Consider the following 24,397-nt stretch of genomic DNA (forward strand, 5'->3'; position numbering starts at 1 on the left):
GTTTATCAGACCCCAGGGTAATAATAACAAATAGTGTTTGTGTTCTGAAAATTTTTTTTTGATATATAGATGAATACTGTTGTTGTTTTGATACATTATTTTATACGGTAAGTTTCATAAATTAGTTTATTGATTAGGATAAAAGTATTAATTTTTTCTTTAGGTATAAATTTAGACAAATTGCAACATTTCGTAGTGACATTATAAAGGGTGTCCCAAATTTAACGCAAGATTTGAATTTGCCGTCATTTGTGCAGTGAAGTGTTGGCAACCCTGAAAAAAAAGCAATTTGACAGCTAACAGTATAGGGTTATTAAAAATGGAGCGTTACACGATAGAACAACGTGTCTTCATTATTAACCCATATTATCCCAGCGCTCCACTTAAGGTGCACTTGTTTTTTGTTTCAGATTAGAGGTTATTTAATTAATGCGGGTAGAGGTTATAATTTATTTGTATTGTTGACATATATAATTATAACCTAATACTTATTGAAAGTGATTATTGTTTTTGGTTATCTCTCAATAATTCGTTAAAATCTGTGAATTTTAGCTATCATGAGCTCCAGAAAAGGGTGAGTAATATTGTTTTAGTACTTATGATTATTTTTAGCGTTATTACTTTTTTTTAGACAGTATTAGCTTATATATTAGTCAACATCATAAATTTGCCAATAATTTGTTTTGATAGGTACTTTTTACTCAGTTTTGTGCAGCGCCCCATTTGAGGTGCGCTGGGAATAAGAGGCACCGTAGTTTTTGTTACGGAACCTTGTATTCCCAGCGCTAGCAAATTATAGTTAGGACTGTTTTATCGTATTTTGATATGTTTTTTTGTTTAGAGGTTGAACGTTCACGAAATTATATCGGCATTAGAGGATGATCTCAATATAATTTCTGCAGATATATTTATTACACCACCTGATAACGATGACTTGAGTGACGAAGACAGCGGAAGCGAAGAAATGGGAGAAATTAGTAATCTTACACGTCGACAACTACTAGCTGAAGCTGAGGTGCGATGCCAACTACCATCAGCAGATGGAATCCTGGAAACCGTTGATGGAAGAACAGCCGTCCACAGCTCAGTCAATTGAACCACCAGTAAAAAATCTAAAACTATTGTCAAGAGGAAGTGGAGACAAAAAGATATAACTGCTAAACCTGAAAAAAAGTCGATGCAACCTGATTTTATTTTAGATAAAGATAACCCATTAGATTTTTTCGAAATGTTTTTTGACGAAGAAGTTTACGAGCTTCTCCGGTCTAGCACTGAACAAAATGCAATTGCAAAAGGTCAAGTCAATTTTCGACTAACTATTGAAGAAGTAAAAAACTTTATAGGTATTCTACTCTTGTCAGGCTACAATAGTGCTTCACGCTATAGACTATACTGGGATCAGAGCATCGATACTCATCATCCAGGAGTTGCATCATGCATGACTCGTAATCGTTTTGAAGAGCTTTTACGTTTTTTTCATGCATGCGATAACAATCGCCTTCCCACTGATGATAAATTTGCAAAAGTGAGACCACTTTGGAATATGATGAATGAGAGATGGCTAAAGTTTTATCCCGGAGACAAACACTTATCTATTGACGTGTCTATGGTACCTTACTTTGGGAAACATGGCGCAAAGCAACACATTCACGGGAAGCCCATACGTTTTGGATACAAGATTTGGTCATTATGTACTCGATTGGGGTATCTAATTCATGGAGAACCCTACCAAGGAGCAAAAACTGGAAATACTAATCCAAATCTAGGCGTTGGAGGTTCTGTGGTAACGAATTTGATTGCAAAACTACCAAGTGATAATCACTACAGTGTCTATGTTGATAATTTTTTCACTTCCTTACGTTTATTAGACGAGGTAAGCCAGATGGGTCACGATATCACTGGAACATTGCGGGCTAATAGAACGGAAGGCGCCCCACTAAAAGACATAAAGGAGATGAAAAAGACAACAAGGGGATCCCACCACCAAATTACTGATTTATCGTCCAACACGACATTAGTCCGCTACAACGATAACAACATCGTAACTATTGCCTCAACGGAAAGCGGTGTTCATCCTGTTGGTAAGGTAAAGAGGTGGTGCGGCAATAAAAGAGTAGACGTAGATCAACCGCATTGTTATCTATTATATAATAAATATATGGGCGGGGTCGACCGACTCGACCAAAATGTTGGAAAATATAGAATTGCAATAAGACTGAAGAGATGGTACTGGCAAATGATGATGTTCCCTATAAATGTATGTGCTAATAATGCCTTCCAGTTATACCGACTTTCACCTGCAGGCCAAGCTAAAGATGCTCATGATTTCTTGTCATTTACAAGATACATAGTTCAGACTTATTTGATACTTGGCAAATCTTCTACATCCATACCAAAACGAATTGGAGGCAAGACACCGGCAACTACTAAAAGTAAACTGCCGGATTCAGTAAGACTCGATGGGAAGGACCATTATATTATTAGAAATGAAACTCAAATTCGATGCCGCGAATGTCACAAGAATACAAAATTCAAATGCAGTAAATGTGGAGTTGGGGTCCATCAACATTGCTCTCAAGCTTTTCATACCATAAAATAATATTGTTTTTTCTCTATTTCAACCAAGATTTTTAGCTGACGTCCATAATTGATCTCATATTTTGTAATGTTTAACACGTTCGCGCGCGGTACGTCGGTGGGCGATAGAAGATAAAAAAACTAACGCGACACTACGTCGACAGTCGTCCAAGTTTGAAATCTAGTAATCCACCGACGTCGACGGGTGGTATTGTTTCCTATTAAATATTAGCGGGAAATTTTTTTTGTCCCCGTACGAACCCTCAGAAATTTGCTAGTGTCACATTGAATGGTAAAAACTTACTAGAAAGGGACAGCCATATCTCCACTACATTGACAATTGTAATACACACTGCACACAGACACAACGTCCGTCGGCTGTCGCGGTCAATAGACTTTGGTTCACTCGTTCGATCAGTGCGCATTTGCCAGCGAATTGGAGTGGGTGCGTGCGAGTTTTGCGCGGTTTCAAGGTAATATCCTTATAATAAAAATATTTACGTGTACTTGTGTATATTATATGTGTGATTTATTACACTATTTTATTTACCAATCGAAGTTATATGTGTAAAGTATCTATAGGCATCTGTCCTAAGCCATAAACCAAATAAAAATGTTAGTCTATAGTCTATGTAATCAGCTTGACAGAATAGACAATTTTGATATGTCATCTAAACCGCTCATTGTTTTATTTGCTTTCCTATTTTAATTAAATACTACGTTACATGGTGTCAGAACTATTTAAAAACGTGTTAAAAAAAAAGGAAACGAAGAAATTCGTGAGAAAGTTGTAAAATGGCTACGAACGACGCAGTATCTGGAATAAAGCCGCCGGCTAACCTACAAATTGACTCGGACAAATCAACGTGTTGGAAAAACTGGTTACAACAGTTTGAGTGGTATGCAATCGCTGTTCAGCTAGATAAAAAGCCAGCCGATGTCCAGGCAGCAACATTTATGGCAGTAATAGGCCCAGAAGCGATCGAAATATACAATAGTTTCAATCTGAGCGATACAGAAAAAAAAAACCTGGCCGCCATCAAAAACAGGTTCAAAGAGTATTTTGCACCAAAAACAAATATATCATTCGAAAGATATATATTTTTTAAGATTGAACAAAATGAAGATGAATATTTTAACGAATTTTTAACCCGAATAAAAACTCAGGCAATCAAATGCGAATTTGACAATTTACTGGACGAAATGTTAAAGGACAAAATAGTTTTTGGTATCCGATCCAATCAAGTCAGAGAGAAATTGTTGACAGAGGATAAATTAGACTTAACCAAAGCTATTAATATCTGTAAAACTAGTGAACAAGCGTCCAAACAATTAGATGAGTTTGAAAGCAAAAATAAAACAGATAAAGTACTAGTAGTCAAAAACAAAAGTGTCAAAAACAAAGAAAATGAAAATTTTGACTGCAAAAGGTGTGGTTCAAATCACAAACGCAGAGAATGTCCAGCATTTAACAAACCCTGTACCAAGTGCAACAAAAATGGTCACTTTGCCAAAATGTGCCGCACAAAGAACTATAATCCTAAATTAAAAAATAAAGTGAACACTGTAGAAGAAATGTCAGATTGTTCAGAAGACGAGGTATATATATCAGCTGTAAGTGGTGGAGATAAGAAAGACTGGACAGAAACAATACAAGTTGGTAAAATAAAATTTGCTGCCAAATTAGACACAGGAGCACAATGCAATGTGTTACCGAGACACTTGATGAACAAACTAAAGGCAAGTCTGAAACCAAGCCGAACAAAAAATTTAATAAGTTATACAGAAGATAAAATGGCAGTTCTAGGTGAAGCAGAGTTACTATGTAAAATAAAAAATGAAAAAAGAAACATAATATTCAAGATAGTTAAAGAAAAAGTTACACCAATTCTAGGACTTGATACATGTGAAAAATTAGAACTTATTGCACGAGTGAAAACACTGAAGGAAAGTGAATGTAAAAATGATATCTTCGAAGGCTTAGGATGTTATAAAAACTTTGAATATGATATTGACCTTATTGAGAACCCGAGACTGGAAATTAGACCGTCAAGAAGAATTCCACATGCTATAAGAGACGAGGTAAGGCAAGAACTTGATAGAATGGTTAAGTTAGATGTTATTAAACCAGAAACAGAGCCTACCCCTGCCGTGAGTCCTATGGTAATTGTGAGACAAAAAGGTAAAATAAGAATCTGTATTGATCCGTCAGATGTAAATAAAAACATTCTTAGACGTCATTTTCCACTTACTACTATAGAAGAAATTTCAGCAGACATTAAAGGTTCTAAATTCTTTGCATTGTTAGATTGTACAAAAGGATTTTGGCAGATTAGACTTTCTGAAAGAACACAAAAGATATTAACTTTTGCTACGCCATGGGGAAGATATTCTTTCAAGAGACTTCCTTTCGGAGTATCATCGGCTCCTGAAATATTCCAAGAAATTTTAACAAATTTGCTCAGTAAATTTAAAAACGCAAGAGTGTCAATCGATGACATCTTTATCTATGCAAAAAGTAGAGAAGAACTTAAGAAAACTGTTAGCAAAGTTATAGAAACACTGAAGAATTCAGGGTTCAAACTAAATAAAAATAAGTGCATTTTTGAATCAGAAAGAATTAAATTCCTGGGGCACATTGTTTCAGCTAATGGACTAGAAGCAGACCCAGAAAAAGTTGAAGCCATACAAGCAATGAAGACGCCAACAAATAAAACGGAGCTACAGAGACTACTAGGAATGATCACATACCTAAATAAATTCATCCCGAATATGTCAGACCTAACAAATCCACTAAGAGACTTGCTACACAAAAATACAAACTTTATATGGGAAGTTCATCACGAAGAAACATGGAACAAAATAAAACAAGTTCTCCAGAGGCCTCCAGTATTAAGACTATATGATGTAAATAAACCTGTAACATTAAGTGTAGACGCAAGTTCAAAAAATCTTGGTGCTGCACTCCTCCAAGAAGGACAACCAATAGCATTCGGAGCAAGGGCGTTGACCAAATGTGAACAGAACTATCCACAGATCGAAAAGGAAGCACTCGCTATACTGTTTGGATGTAAGAAATTTCACGAATATGTTTACGGCAAAGAACTGACAGTAGAATCAGACCATAAGCCACTTGAGTCTATCTTCAAGAAAAACATACAATCTGCTCCAGCAAGATTGCAACGGATATTATTTAATCTTACACCATACTCACCAAAAGTTATATTTAAAAAAGGTACAGAGATACCACTGGCAGACTTCCTTAGTCGAGACTGTGATGCCTCTAATCTAAAATATGAACAAGAAGAAAATCTGAAAGTTGCAGTTATACTACCTATGTCAGTAAATGCTAAACAAGAGTTAATTACAGCCACAAAAGAAGACCAACACTCACAGTTACTACTTAAGACAATAATACAAGGATTTCCAGACAAAGTCAGGGACCTTCCTACAGAACTACAACACTATTTTAATTTTAAAGAAGAACTAAGCTATCTGAACGGTATAATTTTTAAAGGAAATAAAATTGTGGTACCTAAATTACAGATCCCCAAAATGCTAAAGAATATTCATCAAGGACATCTAGGTATAAACAGCTGTTTAAGAAGAGCACGACAACTTTTCTATTGGAAAGGACAGTACCACGACATTATAAAACTAGTCAAAACCTGCTCCATCTGTGAACAAACACAAAGAGATAACATAAAAGATATAGTGCTAGTTAAAAAATTTCCTACACTTCCATGGCAAATAGTTGCATCTGATCTGTTTGAACTAAAAGGTAAAACTTACATAGTAATCTGTGACAGCTACTCCGGATATGTGGATTTTCGACAGCTAAAAGGTCAGTCATCGTATGAAGTTATAGAACAATTGAAACAATGGTTTGCCGTGCATGGAGTACCAGAAGAGCTACAAACTGACAATGGACCACAATACATGTCCAGAGAATTCAAGGCCTTTCAAAAAGAGTGGAAATTTAACCATGTCACCTCCAGTCCACATCACCCTCAGGGCAATGGGCTTGCTGAAAAAGCAGTTCAAGTAGTCAAGAACATATTGAAAAAATGCAGTATGGACAAGTCTGATGTCCAACTTGCTTTATTAAACTGGAGAAATACTCCAAGAAATGATATTTTAGGCTCACCCAATCAACGTCTATACAGCAGAATTACCAGATCTCCATTACCTATAAACGACAACAACTTAAAACCAAAAATAATAACAGGAGTGACCACTGAGCTTAAACGACTAAGAGAAGTACAAGCCAAATATGGTAATAGGCACACTAAAAAACCAGATTCTTTTGAAATTAATGAGAAGGTCAGACACAAAGTTGCCCACCGTCAATGGGAGGGGGCAAGGGTGTTAGAAAGGCCTGAAGGTTTACCAAGATCCGTTATCATCCAAACTGATCAAGGACAAATACTACGCAGAAACTTCAGTCATTTGCACAAGACTCAAGCAGACATAACCAGAAACAGAGTGGTAGTTCCTGATATTAAATATACAGAAGAACCAACAACACAACAGGTTCCATCACCACAATCACCTGCTGCCCTGGAGTCTCAACCGACATCAACAAGTTCATCACCAAGTAGTTCTAATCACATGCTGGAGTCAACACTCACTCAACCATCAACAGCACCTAGATCATCAAGATATGGTAGAATAATAAAACCAGTAAATAGACTTGATCTTTAATAACACTTAAATCAGTACTTATTAAAGCTGTGCTCAGTAAATTTACAATCATTTTATATTTTCTTGTGCAACATTAATTATTAGATGAATAATGTTAGTTTACTATTCACATAATAGTAAGTCATTGTTTTGTCATATAAAATTTATTATGTTCATTCATGTTAATTAAAGAATAATAAGTTAGTTTTAAAATGTAAGAAAACGTTTTTAAGTTTGTTTAGTTTATAAAGAAAGGGAGATGTAAAGTATCTATAGGCATCTGTCCTAAGCCATAAACCAAATAAAAATGTTAGTCTATAGTCTATGTAATCAGCTTGACAGAATAGACAATTTTGATATGTCATCTAAACCGCTCATTGTTTTATTTGCTTTCCTATTTTAATTAAATACTACGTTACAATATGTTTGTGTTTTTACCCTTTAGATGGAATCTAATGACCCATACCAAAGACAACAAAATCGTATACAAAAATTGTTTGACGAAGCTTCATCGTCAGAATCTAGCCAAGATCCTTATGCAGATGATGGAGAATATGGTTCCGACCAATGCTACGTACATTCTGATGAAGATAATTGCAGTAGTTCCGATTCAGAAACCGTGGTAAGAGTACATCAACCGAACAAGTCACGACGACGTGTCGGTGGATCGTCTGATTCAAGTAAGTCTTCTACCGATTTATCAGATGTTCCTGACCAAAATTTATCACAATCGGAGCATCAAACTGAGCAAGAATCTCAGCAAAACGAAAATGTTCAGCCTTCTACTAGTAGAACTGAGATAGAAAGATCTACTCGTACTTACTCATAATTCCCAGTCTAATAGTAACAACGAGCCAAACCACAACGACTTCGATAGTCAGGATTGGTCCTCTACACTAGTTGACATTCCAGAATTTAATTTTGATTCATCAATAGAAGGCATATCAGTAAACAAAGAGAATGTAAACAATCCTCGGGATATGTTTGATATTGTTTTTCCTAAACATTTCGTCGATTATATTGTGCAATGTACAAATGCCTATGATAATAAGTTGTGTTCTACTAACAGACCCCACACCAGACATAGTCGAAGGGCTGTATTTCGAGAGACCAATAATGAAGAAATATTGAAATTTTTGGGTCTATGTTTGCTGAAAGGACATGTTAAATGCCCTAAACAACGCAACCTGTTTACCTACACAAATCATTTGTATTATCACCCAATTTTTACATATGTTATGTCTGCTAGAAGACATGAGCAATTATTGCGTTGTCTTTACGCTTCTGAAGTTGATGCTAAGGGATCAAGAAAAATAACTCCGTTTATTGACACAGCTACAGCACATTTTCAAAAGATTTACAATGCTAGTAAAAAACTTTCTTTAGACGAATCTTTACTTTACTTTACTTACTAATTTCGTCAATATATTAAATCTAAAAAGGCTCGTTACGGTATCAAGTTCTATGAGCTCACAACGTCGGATGGATATGTCTTGAATATATACATGTATTGTGGTAAAGAAAATCTAGAAGAAAACATTTCAAAGACTGAAGACCTAGTTTTGAGGCTAATGCGACCTTACCTTTTGAAGGGACACCATTTATATATGGACAACTTTTATAACTCTGTTAGCTTGTGCAAGAAATTACTCGGTTTGAGAACTCACACTGTTGGAACGTTGCGGTCAAATAGGAAAGGTAATCCTGACAGTATTGTAAAGAAAAAATTAAAGAAAGGTGAACACGTTTGGGTCCGAAAGAACAATGTTTACTTATCTAAATGGAGGGAAAGTCGCCCTGTCCTGATGATTTCTACAAACACTCATCCTACAATGGTTGAAGTACAAAACAGATTTGGGAGAAAGAAGATGAAGCCTCTTGAGGTGGCGACTTATAATAATCATATGTCAGGAATTGATCGCTTAGACCAAATGGTCTCTTATTATTCAAGCCCTAGAAAAACAATTCGTTGGTATAAAAAAGTATTATTTCATCTTTTAGACATATCAGTGTGGAATCCATATTTTTTGTACAAAAAATAAAAAAAAAAATAATGACAAAAGTTATGAATTTATTATGTTTAGAGAGGAATTGATAAAAGACTTGATAAAACTCGATACTAATATAAATGTAAAGGACTTGGTCAACAAGAAAAGTATGCATTACAACAGGCTACACAATAATATACCAGCAATTGAGCGTAATGAGAGATCTTTAGATAGAATGAAGGGCCACTAGCCTGAACTAATTGAATCTAATCCTGGCAGCAAGAAAAAATATGCTTTTTTAAAATGCCGTGTTTGTTCCAAAGATGGAAAACGCGTAGAAACTAGTTACCGTTGTAAAGGATGTCCACAAAACCCTCCACTTTGTCCATCTTGCTTCGAGGCCTGGCATAACGAAATTAATTTATAATAACATAATTACCAGTTATTTCTAAGGTCATTTTGTTTACTAATTTTTTATTATGAAAGTTGATTTATTATGAGTAAAAGTTTCGTACCTACCTAATTATTAATTAACATTATTATTGATCTCACACTCCTAAGATTGTTTTGTTATAAGAAAGTTGATTTATTATAAGTAAATGTTTAGTCGCTAATTCTAGTTCAACATATAATTGATCTCACCCTCCTAAGATTGTTTTGTTTTGTAAGTTGATTTATTATAAGTAAAAGTGCCTTACCTAGTTATAGTTTCAAATATTGATACCTTATTCTTAAGATTAATTAAACATTTTAGTACAAAAAATATATGTTTTATTATTGAACGCCTCAAAACGTTAAGGGGCAGAACACCTACATGATAGAAAGAAATCTGCCAGAACGCCCTAGGACGTGCGACGCCTGAAGACGTTCTGTCATTTGGTATGGTATTGGTAAGCGGACCTACGCAAGTACGCCTATGGACTTAGTATGGAAAAAACGTGTGTCAAAATGCCAAAATTTGTCATGCATTACAGCGCGCGAACGTGTTAATAATTTTTGTGTACTTATTCTTATTTTTCTATTAAAAACGAATTTAAAAAAGCAGCTGACTTTATGATGTTCGCATATAAAACCCATGGGCATATTTACCCAGCGCCCCATTTAAGGTGCGGTCCTGAATTTCAGCAAGTATAACAATTACTTTTGAAAAATGGTTATTTTCCTGTTATTTAGGTGCTATTAAATAACTACACATAGATAAAACACAGTTACTAAAAAAAAAATCACACCTTGGGATAATATGGGTTAAAGAATATTTCAAAAATAGTGAAAGCTTGGCGGCTGCAGTTCGAAAATTTCATACAAAATATGGTCGGAATAGTGTTTTAACTTCGTCAACTGTGAAGAGATTAATTGAAAAATTCATGGAGACTGGATTCGTTGGAGACGCCAAACACACTGGTCGTCCAAAAACAAGCCGTTCAAATGTGAATATCGAAGCAGTGCGTGAGAGTGTTGCTGACAATCCAGGAACCTCAATTCGACGTCGTGGACAAGAATTGCAAATTTCAAGAACCTCTCTACAGCGTATACTCACCAAAGATCTGTGTCTTCATGCTTACAAAATTCAATTAACACAACAATTGAAGCCTAATGACCATGCACAGAGAAGAGAGTTCGTTGAATGGATTATTGAACATCAACAAATGGACCCTGATTTTTCGAGCAAAATCATCCTAAGCGATGAAGCACATTTTCATCTTGATGGCCTTGTCAATCGCCAAAATTGTCGCATTTGGGGTTCGGAGAACCCACATGTGATTGTCGAGAAACAAATGCATCCACAACGCGTGACTGTATGGTGTGGATTTTGGGCTGGAGGCATAATTGAGATATATTTTTTTGAAAATGATGCTGGTCAAGCAGTGACTGTTACTGGTGCTCGATATCGCGACATGATTACACAGTTCTTTCTGCCAAAATTGGATGATATTGATGTGTCCAATATGTGGTTTTAACAAGACGGTGCCACATGTCATACAGCCCGCGAATCAATTCAATTACTGCATGAGACATTTCCAGGTCGTGTACTTTCTCGTTTCGGTGATCAAAATTGGCCTCCTAGATCGTGTGATTTAACACCATTAGACTTCTTTTTTTGGGGTTATTTGAAATCACAAGTCTATGTCAACAAGCCCACAACCACCCGTGCATTAAAGGAAGAGATTCAACGCTGAAATTCCAAGACAAAGTCAATTGCTTTGAAGGACTTTAGATTCGAATTGTACGAAGGTCTAAAAAATACCAGCGTTCTGAGGGTAGTAAACAAAGACACCAAAAAAGGAGAACCACAAGCCAGTCCAGTTGAAAAGTCACGATTTGACAACGTTGGTCATTTTATGACAATGACCACACAAGGAAGATGCCGATTGTGTTAAGGGTTGTGATAAGGGATGAAAATTGTGTATTTGCTTTGCAGTGTAATTATTTGGTTTTCGAAGGTACGTTCAAACAAAATGAGTTATTTTACGTAATAATTCATCTTCTTTTCAGTACAATTTATAAGTTATAAAAAAAACTTTTGGTGTGTTCGGAAATTTTGTTTATTTTGTTGTTGTAAATCTGCAACAATATGCATTTACTAGAAAATGTCCCTGTTTAGTTACTAACTATCACTTTTATTGGTTTTCAGATGCCATACTTGAAACAAAAGCAAATAGAAGAGTATTTAGCTCTAATAAATGATGGAGATTTCGGAAGATGATCTTGAGGACTCGGATACAGAAGGTAATGAGAATTTTTATGAAAATGGAGACGATTTGCTTCACGATCTTGAGAATCCATTAGAAGAGGAAAATGATGACCCCGATAATGATCCATTCATGGCAGGAGACCCGCCATTGATAAATGAAGCTACAGCAAATGATCAAGTGCCACAGGTTCCATTCCCCTCAACAAGTCAAGCTAGTCGCCGAGCAACTATGAGAGGACTCGTATGGAAGGTAAAAAAAATTGTTTTGAATTCTGACCAGACAGCTTTTCATGGAGACACTACATACCCATCTGAACTGAAGGATGAGGCTACTACTGGTACTGCCTATAGTATTTTTTCACATTTTATTACATCAGAAATAGTTCAAAGGATTGTGGAAGAGTCTAATTTGTATTCCGTTCAAAAAAATGTGACTAAACCATTAAATTTATCTGAAACTGAGCTAAGAAAGTTTATGGCGATACTGATATACATGTCTTTTATAAAATATCCCAATGTACGGCTATACTGGTCAAATACTGTAGGTTTTCAACCAATCAAGGACATAATGACTCAACCGATTTGAGACTATTCGTAGATTTCTACATTTCAACAATAACGAGAAACATTTACCCAAGGAACACCCACAACATGATAAGCTCCATAAGATAAGGCCTATAATTAGCCATCTAAATGAGAAATTTGCTTTAGTTCCTATGGAACAAAAACTCTCAATTGATGAACAGATGTGTGCCACAAAAGTGGCACACTTCATGAAGCAGTATTTACCTAATAAGCCCCATAAGTGGGGGTTTAAATTATATGTGATGTGCAGCGTGAAAGGTTATGCTCATAAATTTGAAATATATACTGGCCAAGAGAATGAACGGCTTCCAGATGAACCAGATTTTGGGCCAGTGGGAAATGTTGTAGTCCGGCTTGCTAGAGGTGACCCAAGGCATATAAATCATATAATTTATTTTGATAATTTTTACACCTCTGTACCTTTAGTTACCTATCTTGCCAAACAAGGAATCTATAGCTTAGGTACTGTGCAATCTAACAGGCTAGTGAACTGCAAACTGCCGGACAAAAAAACAATGATGAAGAAATCTGTTCCTTGTGGAACTTATGAAGAGCAGATGACTGAATTTGACGGTATTGATTTGACAGCAGTTACTTGGAAGGACAATAAAGTTGTAACTTTTCTATCTTCATATGTTGGAGCTGAACCTGTGGGCCAAGTAGAAAGATTTGACAAGGCAAATAAGACTAGAATTAAAATTTCATGCCCACATATAATAAAGGAATATAATGCCCATATGGGCGGAGTGGACCTAATGGATAGCTTTATTGGGAGGTACCGAATTGCAATGAGAAGCCGAAAGTGGTATCTTCGTATCTTTTACCACTTATTGGACATGACGGTAATAAATTCTTGGCTTGTGTATAAAAATTTAAAAACAACTGAAGCCAATTCATCAGTTCTAAACCTATGTAACTAGTTGCTCGCCACGCGCCGACGCGAACGGTCACGTTTTTACTCGCTCCGCAGTCGAAAATTCGTTGAAAGTGCCAAAATCGTCCTATAAATACAAATAATATATCAAATTGTGCGCCTCAGTGCCCCCTATCATTTAGTGAAAAAATAAGTGAAATCGGAACACTCCTTCAAAAGTTATTCCCAGGAAACCACAAAATTGGAGGTTAAGAAAAGTTTGAGTGCGTGCGCCGCCGTTTTTAAAGCGGTGACCCATAGTTTTTAAATTGTAAAAAAGTGTTAATTAGTGAGGGGTACATCCCTGCGAAAATTTGGATTTTTCCGGCAAGTGGTTCAGGAGAAAACGAGGTGAAAGCTAATCACCACGTGACACGTGGTATTTAATCCAGGCGAGTCCGGGTGGCGTCACTAGTGTCGTTGGATTGGGGGCTCTCTCCCGAGTCTGCCGACACATAGATCACTTTCCTGCGACTTCCTGGTGAAGAACTGTGACACAAAGAAGTTTTTGTGCGGGTGGTTTTGAACCGAGTGAACTTTGGACCCTTATAACTTTTAAAGTAAAGCGGTAACATAAACTTTTTGTTACCGACATATTAATCCTTGATATGGAATATCACATTTTGTTTGTTAAATGACGTTAATATTTATAATAACTTCTAATAGCATTAAATTATGACTACTTAACTTATATCGATTTAAAGGAAATGTTTTACTGATTTATTTTTGTAAAGTGATAGTTTTTTTTACGTAGGGTATTATTTTATTTATGTTTTTTAATATGGTATGTTTTTTAAAACGGAACTCGATCGGTCACTCGCTGTTGGATACCGATCGAGACGGTTGTGCTTGAAAGTATAAAATCATTTTAAAGTATCAAGGTGTTTTCTTGTAATCGACTCATCAGGTTATAGCCTACCAAGTGCTAGTAAAAGCGTTATTAGAATAAAACTCCCAAATACGGCTCCTGAGCGTGATCGAAAGAAGTGTATATTACATCTCAGAAGTGGGATAGCATCGAGTTTTTATTTTAAATCTTGGTGTGATCCTACCCGCCCAAGAGAAACGTAAGGATTTTTCTTTAATGTTCTGTATTAAATTACTTGGAATGTACTATACTGTGCTTAACAATATTGCGGTATGGAATGAAGTTTTGAAATACGAGGGTATTTTTGTTTTTATAATTTTTTTTATTAGTTATATATTAAACTAAATATGCCGCGTCTGTAAAGAAAAGAATAGCTAAATATATAGTAAAACCGAATTTGAAATGTGCTGGGGTTATATACCTATATTGTATACAATTGCAAGGTGAGGAATTGTTACCTACTGAACATTACATTAGGAAATGATTTAAGTGCCGTTTACGTTAATATTTTAACCTATAAACTAATACGTTTTATGTAAATCTTATCCTCTTAATGTCGTTACTCTGTTCGAGGACGATGTTCAAACGAAAGGAAAGGGTCGGATCGCCTGAAAATAAGGAACAATATTTATTAGCAGGCGAGTATACCTTAAAACATGGCTTAGGAAGTATTCTTTTACAAAATATAGGTAAAAACGACATCATATTTAAAACAGGGGAGCTTTTCACTCGCGGCTTTAAGATGGATAGATGCCTTCAAGTAAACCGATTGCAAACAACAACTAAATCGTTTTCAAATGAATCAACGTTAAATATTGGTGATGGTATTAGTGACGTAGATAAAGATAAACTCACAACTCTCTTAGAGAATTATAAGGACTGTTTTTCAAGTAATTTGAAAGATCTTGGTTTCACGACTGAAACTGAAATGGTGATTCATCTGGAAGATTCGTAGCCGGTGGTTTATAGTCCATATAGGCTTTCGTTTTCTGAACGACAGTGTGTACGTGACATGGTACAAGAAATGTTAGACAGCGGAATAATACGTGAATCTAACTCTCCATTTACAAGTCCCATTGACTTAGTCAACAAGAAATCAGGAGAAAAACGCCTATGCGTAGGTTATCGGGCTCTAAATAAAAAGACTAGGTGGGAACACTTTCCTCTTCCGAGAATAGAAGATCAGTTAGATCTGTTATCTGGTAGTTCTTTATATGTATATAGTAAATTTTTCTATGACAAGATTGACTATCTAGGTTATGAAGTAAGTTCCGAAGGTATTAGACCCGGTACGAACAAGACAGAAGCTGTATCACAATTTATCGCCCCGCGAAATGTCCACGAGGTTAGGAGATTTTTGGGAATGGCGAGTTATTTTAGGAGGTTTGTAAAAGATTTTGCTCTGTTGGCTAGGCCCCTCACAGCTTTACTAAAGAAAGATTCTCCGTGTAAATGGAGCGATGATGAAATTAAAGCATTCGATTCTTTAAAAAATAGACTTACAGAGCGACCTATTTTAGCTATTTACAATCCGGAAGTTGAAACTCAATAACATACCGATGCCTGTAAAATTGGGGAATACTTTTCCAAAAGGATGATACTGGTTTATTAAAAGTAATTGCTTATTACAGTAGACAAACAAGTATTGATGAGCAGAAATTGCATTCATTTGAGTTAGAGACTCGCCGTTATAGCTTCACTTGCAAAATTTAGAGTCTAGTTGTTAGGCCTTAAATTTAAAATAATAACTGATTGTAACGCCCTAAGAAGCACCCTTACCAAGCGAGATCTGATTCCAAGAATTGCTCGTTGGTGGGTGCAATTCTTGGAGTTTGATTGTGAAATCGAGTATAGACCTGGCGAAAAGATGGCTCACGTTGATGCATTAAGTAGGAGTCCCGTAGATAGCAGTATCAGCGATCAGCACGTCATTGATGTTCTCGTTGTTAACACGGACGACTGGCTTACGACTGTACAACAAGCAGATGACGAAATAAAGAATATTGCCGATATATTAAATGATCCGAACACTAAAAACGTAGTAGACATTTTTAATAATTATAAATTTAAAAAGAAATGGCCGAGTATTCCGTGTTGCCAGTGACAACAATGAACGTTGGGTAGTACCGAGAGGTGCCAGGTGGCAAATTTTGAAGAGTAATCATGATGATATCGGCCACTTCGGTGTAGATAAGACTTTAACTCGTATACAAGCGTCATACTGGTTTCCCAAGATGAGACGATTTGAAAAAAAAAAAAATATGTTGCAGCTTGTCTTGAGTGTGCACACCATAAAGTTCCAAGTGGACCTAAAGCGGGGAAATTGCATCCTATTTCGAAAGTCGATAGGCCGTTTCACACAGTGCATGCAGACCATTTAGGACCATTCATACGGTCAAAGCGAGGTAACACATATATTCTTGTTACAATTGACAGTTTTACGAAATTCATAAACCTCTCAGCCGTACGTAACACAAAATCTTCGACAAGTATTATAATTTTTAAAGAGCATTTCAGCTATTTCGGTACACCAATGCGCCTTATCACTGATCAAGGTACTAGTTTTACAAGTAAAGTGTTTAAAACTTTTATTAAATCTACTGGTATTAAGCACATATATAACTCCTCGTGCCAACGGGCAGGTAGAGCGGTACAATCGTACAATTTTGGCTGCACTTGGCGCCATGAACCATGACAAACCAAACGGTAACTGGGACGATCATTTACCGGATATACAGCTAGGTATTAATACCACAGTCAATGCTACCACTAAAAGACACCGGTTGAATTACTATTTGGTTATAACTGCACGAACCCATCCCAAGGCATATTAAATGAAGTTATATCAGACGCGATGCCAGAGGTTACCACAGATGACTTAGTTAAGTTAAGATCAGACACTAACGGTTCAACAACGGAAGTCCAAAGAAAATTTCGATGAACATCGGAAAACTAATGTAGTTTTCAAGACAGGAGACTTGGTTAGGGTTATAAGAGCGGCAACGGGAATAGAGGGACAGTGTAAAAAGCTTGAGCCAAAATGTCAAGGTCCCTAACGTATTAAAAAGGTGCTTCCCAATGACAGGTTCGTAATAGAAGATACTCCTATTACTAGAAAAGGTAGGCATTACGAATCTGTTGTAGCAATAGACAAGATATTTCCATGGCTTACGTTTGCACCACCCATGTCAGAGGACGAAGCGACTTCTAGTGCAGAATCTGCAAGTGTATCAGGGGATCAGTAGAGGGCAATTAGGGAGCTTGTCATGGATCAGTTTAGATAACTGGTCGTCGTCATCGATCAGTTTAGATAAGATAACTGGTCGTCGTCATGGATCAGTTTAGATTAAATAACTGGTCAAGGTCATGGATCAGTTAAGATTAGATAACTGGTCAAGGTCATGGATCAGTTTAGATTAGATAACTGGTCAAGGTCATGGATCAGTTTAGATTTGAGTAACTGATCATTATCATGGATTGTTTTAAATTTAAGTAACTGATCATCGTCATGGATCAGTTTAGATTTGAGTAACTGATCATTATCATGGATCGGTGTAGATTAAAGTTACTGGTCATTGTCATGGATCGGTTTAGATTTAAGTAACTGATCATTGTCATGGATCGCTGTAGATTAAAGTTACTGGTCATTGTCATGGATCGGTGTAGATTAAAGTTACTGGTCATTGACATGGATCAGTTTAGATTTATGTTACTGATCATTGTCATGCATCAGTTTAGATTTATGTTACTGATCATTGTCATGCATCAGTTTAAATTCAAGTAACCTATGTAAGTCATGGATCAGCCATACTACATGGACGTCACATCATATCATTGTTTAGACTAATTAACTGTTGTATATTTTGATAATTTTAATCAAATCAAACTTATTGTCATAACAATTAGGGCTTCCGAATTCTCTAAATATCGTTTATAAATGGTAAATTAAATGTATTGTTTATAAATGGTAAATTAAATGTGAATATGTTTAATTTTATATAAATCGTAAAGTAACATAATTTATTTAACTAAAAATATACATACATATTATCTCTTTCTCTGCTGTAATTTACGAGGGACTCGTAAACTGGAGGATGGCCGAGTTGTTACCGACATATTAATCCTTGATATGGAATATCACATTTTGTTTGTTAAATGACGTTAATATTTATAATAACTTCTAATAGCATTAAATTATGACTACTTAACTTATATCGATTTAAAGGAAATGTTTTACTGATTTATTTTTGTAAAGTGATAGTTTTTTTTACGTAGGGTATTATTTTATTTATGTTTTTTAATATGGTATGTTTTTTAAAACGGAACTCGATCGGTCACTCGCTGTTGGATACCGATCGAGACGGTTGTGCTTGAAAGTATAAAATCATTTTAAAGTATCAAGGTGTTTTCTTGTAATCGACTCATCAGGTTATAGCCTACCAAGTGCTAGTAAAAGCGTTATTAGAATAAAACTCCCAAATACGGCTCCTGAGCGTGATCGAAAGAAGTGTATATTACATTTTTATGACATTAAATTAAAGTACAGTTCATCCCCGTTATTTTAAGACATTCTCCAACTTCGAGCGAGGCCAGCAACTACCCTTAGTGTTAATCTTAAATTTAAGTGACTCCGAGGTCAACTACCATATAACTTTGTTGTCCAAATCTGACAGGTCCCAAGGGTCGGATCCCAATCAAAATAGTTGTAATATCATTGTTGTGTTTAGCTTCTTTCCTGTACAAAAATATTTTTAATTTACTTAATATTTAGATTAGTCAATTTTACTTTGTAATTACGTCGGAAAACTTTCACCCTAAATAAAAAATAGTTTCCGTTATCCAATCATTTCGAAATTTGGTATATAGATAGATCCCGTGGGGCTTAACCTCACCCTTATTTTTAATTTACAGATTTCTTTTAACTTTTTAAAATATAAAGGGTCAAAAAATTGAGAAAACCGTTAGGGAAAAGTTTTTCCGATTACCACGGGAAACGGCTTGGAGGATAGACGGGGATCTCCCGATCACAACGATACTATTTAAAAATTTTTAGGACTTAGGACAACGGAGTTATTAGCCGTAGCATCATTTTAGTGATTGCGCAATTTAGTCTATTTTTAGAACAAGTTGATCTCGTTAGCTTGAGAATTGTAATATACTGTGTCGCGTTCTGTTTATATTGTTCCTATTACTGTTCCCTCTATTGGGACATTTATTTTAGTATTATTTTATTTTATTAACCCTTAACTTGGTAAGGTACATTAGACTGTACATACATTTCAAAAAAAATTTACTGGTTAAATAATAATACTTTTTTGTTTTGTTTTTATTAAAAATATTACTAAATAATTTAGAATTAGTAGAAAAATATTTTCGTTGTTGCAACACTGAACAACACATGTCAAATTCAAAATGGCTTCGAAACAACAAAGTGTTGGCGGGACCCGGGTAAGTTTTTGCGTTATAAATTACTTTTTAGCTCAAAAACTAATAAAAAATGGTGTGTTATTTGATCTAAAAACTATGTATTACTCAAAAAGTGGTTTTATGCGTTACTGTGTCAATTTTTATGGCCGATTTTGGTTGAAACAAATGTATGTACACTGCACTGCACGTTGCCAATAACGCACTAAAATACTAAAAATGAACTATGGTAACCACGCTGTACATTGCTAAGTTTACACAGTTTTTGTTTTTCAACGAATCGGCAGTTTTTGTTTATTTATTTTTTACCTTCTCATAAAAACTGTCTGCTTTGAACTTTTTTTTTCTTTTTCCGCCTGCAGAACTTACAACTAACTCGCGCCCATAAGATCTTGGCTTTGGTACCCGCTCAAAACGCATGCTCTGACGATAGTTCCACATCTGATGAGGAAGCAAATGCTTATATACCGCCTTCACCAGATACCTCTGATCCACCTTCAATAGCATCATCACTAGAAGCCCTTTCACCACTAGAAGTATTTCGTCACAATGTATCTCTTGAAGAAAACTTATACAATCTCCATCAAACACAAATAGAGACAGTACTGGATTATTTTTATTTCTTTTTTTCTCCTGACTTAATTACTGACATTGTTTATAATACAAATTTATATGCAGTTGAACAACTAGGTCGATCTATTCAGCTGACAGAAGATGAGATTAAAAGCTTCCTGGCCATTCAAATCATGATGGGTATAGTACAGATGCCAGCTTATACTGACTATTGGGCAAGAAAAACAAGATACCCTCTCATTGCTGATCTTATGCCTCTCAAAAAGTATCAACAAATACGTCGATATATTCATTTTGTTGATAATACTTTGCAAGATTCAGACCGTTATTTCAAGATTCGCCCCCTAATGGAGAAAATACGCAAAAATTTTCTGAAAATTGAAGAAGAAGGAAAATATTCCATTGACGAGATGATGATACCTTATAAAGGTCGTAAAGCAGGTAAACGAAAGCAGTACATAAAAATGAAACCTAAGAAATGGGGGTTTAAGAATTTTGTCCGTGCGGGTGTTTCGGGTATCATCTACGATTTTATTCTGTATGGTGGCGACGATACCTTTCGTGGACTGACTTTTTCAGAGAAAGAAGCTACAATTGGTTTAGGAGGTATGGTAGTGCTTGCATTGTGTCAAACTATAAAGAAAAAGCCGGCCATTGTGTATGCTGATAACTTTTTTATGTCGCCTGAACTAACATATATTCTGCGGGAAGAATACGGGATCCTTAGTCTAGGAACAATAAGGACTAATCGTCTCAGAGGCTGTCAAGAGTTATTGCCAACTGACAAACAATTAAAAAAGAAGAAACGCGGTTCTAGCGCCCAGGTGGTTTGCAATAAGAATAAGTTGGCAGTCGTAAAGTGGAACGACAATAAAGTGGTTACACTTATTAGCACCTACATAGACTCGTACCCCTTAGAAACAATCAAACGATACGATAAGGATGAGAAAAAGAAAGTAGATGTAGAATGTCCTCAAGTGGTCAAACATTACAACAAACATATGGGAGGGGTCGATTTAGCAGATATGTTGATATCGTTATATAGAACTCCCTTCAAAAGTCACCGTTGGTACTTGGGAATATTTTCACAACTTGTTGATATGTGTATAAATAACGCTTGGCTCCTACATAGAAGAGATGGGAAGAAGACTTCATTGAAAGATTTCAGATTTGAATTGTTTGATGGGTTGTCTAAGTCTAATAGAATAGGAACAAACCAAAACGTTACAGACGATATAGGCGAGAATCTGAAAATCCATAAACCAGTCTCAGTCCGACCAACTGATAGCGTCAGATTTGATAACACAGGTCATCTTCCAGAAGCAGGTAATGAAACAATGCGTTGCAAATATTGTAAGAGTGGAAGAACATCTGTCTACTGTATAAAATGTAACGTACATTTGTGTTTTGTTGTGGGAAAAATAAAACGTAATTGCTTTCGTAATTTTCACCTAAAATAATAAAGAATAATTTAAATATTTCCTCCTTTTTTTGAAATAAATTTATAATAACCTGAATAATGTAATTCATTATGTCCTTGGTAGTGTACACCAAAATGTACAAACAATTTATTTATAATATTTCTGTAAAATTGGCAGTGTACATTGTGATGTACTTAAGTTTTCTCGAAACCTAGGATACCTAGATTTTTATTTTTATTTTTCTCAAGTTGTCCATTCATAAATTAAACAAAATTTATCAATAATTTCCTTTTTTTTCATATTTTTAGTTCTTGCCAAGTAAAGGGTTAAGATTATTATTTATAAGTTGAATTATATTAAGTTAAAATTTTTAAAATTCACCGCTACAACATTCTTTTCGTATTAATCGCGTCTTACACTCTTTAACTTTATATTCTAAATTTAATTCACTTCTTAACTATTTTAATTTTAATCGATCTCAGACTTCTTAATTTTAATTTTATATAATACTACATAGTGAATAGGACCCGGGGGCTGCGACCCTCTGGAAAACCAGGCGACTTGATTTTGTTATATATTAGTTTGTAGTTAAATTTAAGTGTTAGTTTTAGATTAGACTATATACAACTTTTACAAAGTTATTTAGTATAATAGACGCCACCTCCAACAATGCTTCCACGTACTCCACCGAAGAAAACTATGAGTGCCGAACCAGCAGAAACGCCAACCAGATCCACGGCCCGGAAGAGCACAGATGAGTGGGAGATCAGCAGAGCTCTTCCGGGTCTCAGCGGGACCCTGTTAGGCCCCAAGACGCCGACGGCTTCGACATCGGCAGCAAATAGACCGGAGTCACCTCCGCAGATACTAACGCCGCAGGCAATGAAGAGCGTCAACAGGGCCCGGGAAGCAAAGTCTGCAAGGATGTCGGCGATCAAGTTAATCGGCCAATCGAGAAATTTAAAGACCGAATTAAAGGAAGGCACACTCCAAGCCGTACAGAGGCTTTATGAATTAGTGAGGGAAGCAGAAGAGGAGAACCTCATTACACAAGATGAGATAGAAGACTTGAAGGCTAGAGCTCCCGAGAAAGCCGGCCTTCCCCAGGTCCCCCAGATCCCCCAGGTCCCCCAGGCGAACCTAATTCAAGAGTCCGCGCTGATCAAGAGGTTGGAAGAACACAGCCTCTTGATCAAAGAACACATGAAAGCCATGAAGGACCTCAAAAAGGCGGAAGTAGAAAAGCCAAACACCAGAGCAAATAAAAATTAAGAAGAGACAGGACCATCAAGCAAGGAGAGAGAGGAGCACTCTACATTGCTGAAGGAGAACACGGAGAACCTGAGGGCCCTTCAAGAACAACTAAAGGGCCGCAGGGAGGAGGCGGCAGCTGTCCGGAGCTACGCGGAAGCTACTGCGGCGGCTCCTCCACCCCGTATTACCCCAAGAGTTCTCCATTCGGTGGTAGTGACTTCCTCCAATAAAATGGATACCGGGGAGGATGTCCTCGGTAAAATAAGGAAGACGGTTAACGCAAAAGAGGGCTGGGTAAAAGTCGAACGAGTCCGCAAGGCTAAAGACCAGAAAGTGGTCATGGGGTTCGGCACTCCAGAAGACAGAGAAAGGGTGAAACTAAAGCTACAGAAGGAAGGAACGGGACTAACAGTAGAGGAAGTAAAAAACAGGGGCCCACTTTTGGTCCTAAGAGGAGTATTATCAATTAACACTGACGAAGACATCCAAAAGGCGTTAAGGAACCAGAACCGGGACCTCTTCCGTGACCTCAAAGGAGATGATAATAGAATAGAGATAAAATACCGGAAGAAAACTAGAAATCCGCTTACAGAGCACGTGGTCGTTAGCACCTCGCCGGCTCTCTGGAGTAGGATCACAACCCAAGGCATGGTACATATAGACCTCCAGAGAGTCAGGGCAGAAGATCAGACCCCTCTGGTCCAATGCTCGAGGTGCCTCGGCTACGGGCACTCAAAGCGGTATTGTAAAGAACTGACCGATGCGTGCAGCCACTGTGGCGGCCCTCATCTGAGAGCGAAATGCCCAGAGTGGGCTACCGGAGCAACACCTGGATGCAGGAACTGCTCGAAAGCGAAACTGGGTGAAACAGCTCACAACGCTTTCAGCAGCGACTGCCCTATCCGGAGAAGGTGGGACGAGATAGCCCGCTCGGCAATTGCATACTGCTAAGGATGATCAGGCAGACGCAGTGGCAGCAGGCACGATCACGTGCGAGATATCTCGACATATCTGACATACTCAATAAATGTAAAAATAGAAATAGGAAAACCAACTGTATAAGCTAGTAAAAATACTGTCAGTATACTTTTGCAAATACAACTATTTAGTATTATAATTAAGAGTATAATAAATAAGAATATGTTAGTTATGTTTAAGCTCTGCTTATTAAATAATGAATGTATATTAGTAGAAATAAAATAGAAATAAGAAATAGTATTAAGGATTATGTAAAATAGAATAGGAATAAGAAATAGAAAATAAAAACACCTTGTGTAACTATAAGAAAAACAATAGTAATATGTTAAGTGTAAGGGATAAGCATTGTGTAACGTGCAGAGTTAATGATGTAAATAAAGTAAATAAGGAAGAAATAAAGAAAACGTCACAAATATAATATCCCGCCAAACCGAGTACCAT

General features: G+C 36.3%; 3 protein-coding genes across 3 annotated transcripts; all 3 read left to right on the plus strand.

Moving 5' to 3' along the window:
- Nucleotides 1-1,553: 1,553 nt before the first annotated feature.
- Nucleotides 1,554-8,598, plus strand: LOC133319137 (piggyBac transposable element-derived protein 3-like). The gene is made up of 2 exons (XM_061522402.1): nt 1,554-3,050; nt 7,706-8,598. Exon 1 carries the CDS (start codon nt 1,607-1,609, stop codon nt 2,597-2,599), a length of 993 nt encoding a protein of 330 aa, XP_061378386.1. The 5' UTR covers nt 1,554-1,606; the 3' UTR covers nt 2,600-3,050; nt 7,706-8,598.
- Nucleotides 8,599-11,929: 3,331 nt separating this feature from the next.
- On the plus strand, nt 11,930-14,314 carry LOC133319136 (piggyBac transposable element-derived protein 3-like). Its single transcript, XM_061522401.1, is given in 2 exon segments — nt 11,930-12,516; nt 12,518-14,314. Coding segments are annotated over 2 exon segments (1,515 nt in total). The 3' UTR covers nt 13,446-14,314.
- Nucleotides 14,315-19,565: 5,251 nt separating this feature from the next.
- On the plus strand, nt 19,566-21,781 carry LOC133319135 (piggyBac transposable element-derived protein 2-like). Its single transcript, XM_061522400.1, has 2 exons — nt 19,566-19,754; nt 20,093-21,781. Exons 1-2 carry the CDS (start codon nt 19,719-19,721, stop codon nt 21,761-21,763), a joined length of 1,707 nt encoding a protein of 568 aa, XP_061378384.1. The 5' UTR covers nt 19,566-19,718; the 3' UTR covers nt 21,764-21,781.
- Nucleotides 21,782-24,397: the final 2,616 nt, after the last annotated feature.

Source organism: Danaus plexippus, chromosome 12, assembly GCF_018135715.1.
Source record: "Danaus plexippus chromosome 12, MEX_DaPlex, whole genome shotgun sequence".
Taxonomy (NCBI): domain Eukaryota; kingdom Metazoa; phylum Arthropoda; class Insecta; order Lepidoptera; family Nymphalidae; genus Danaus; species Danaus plexippus.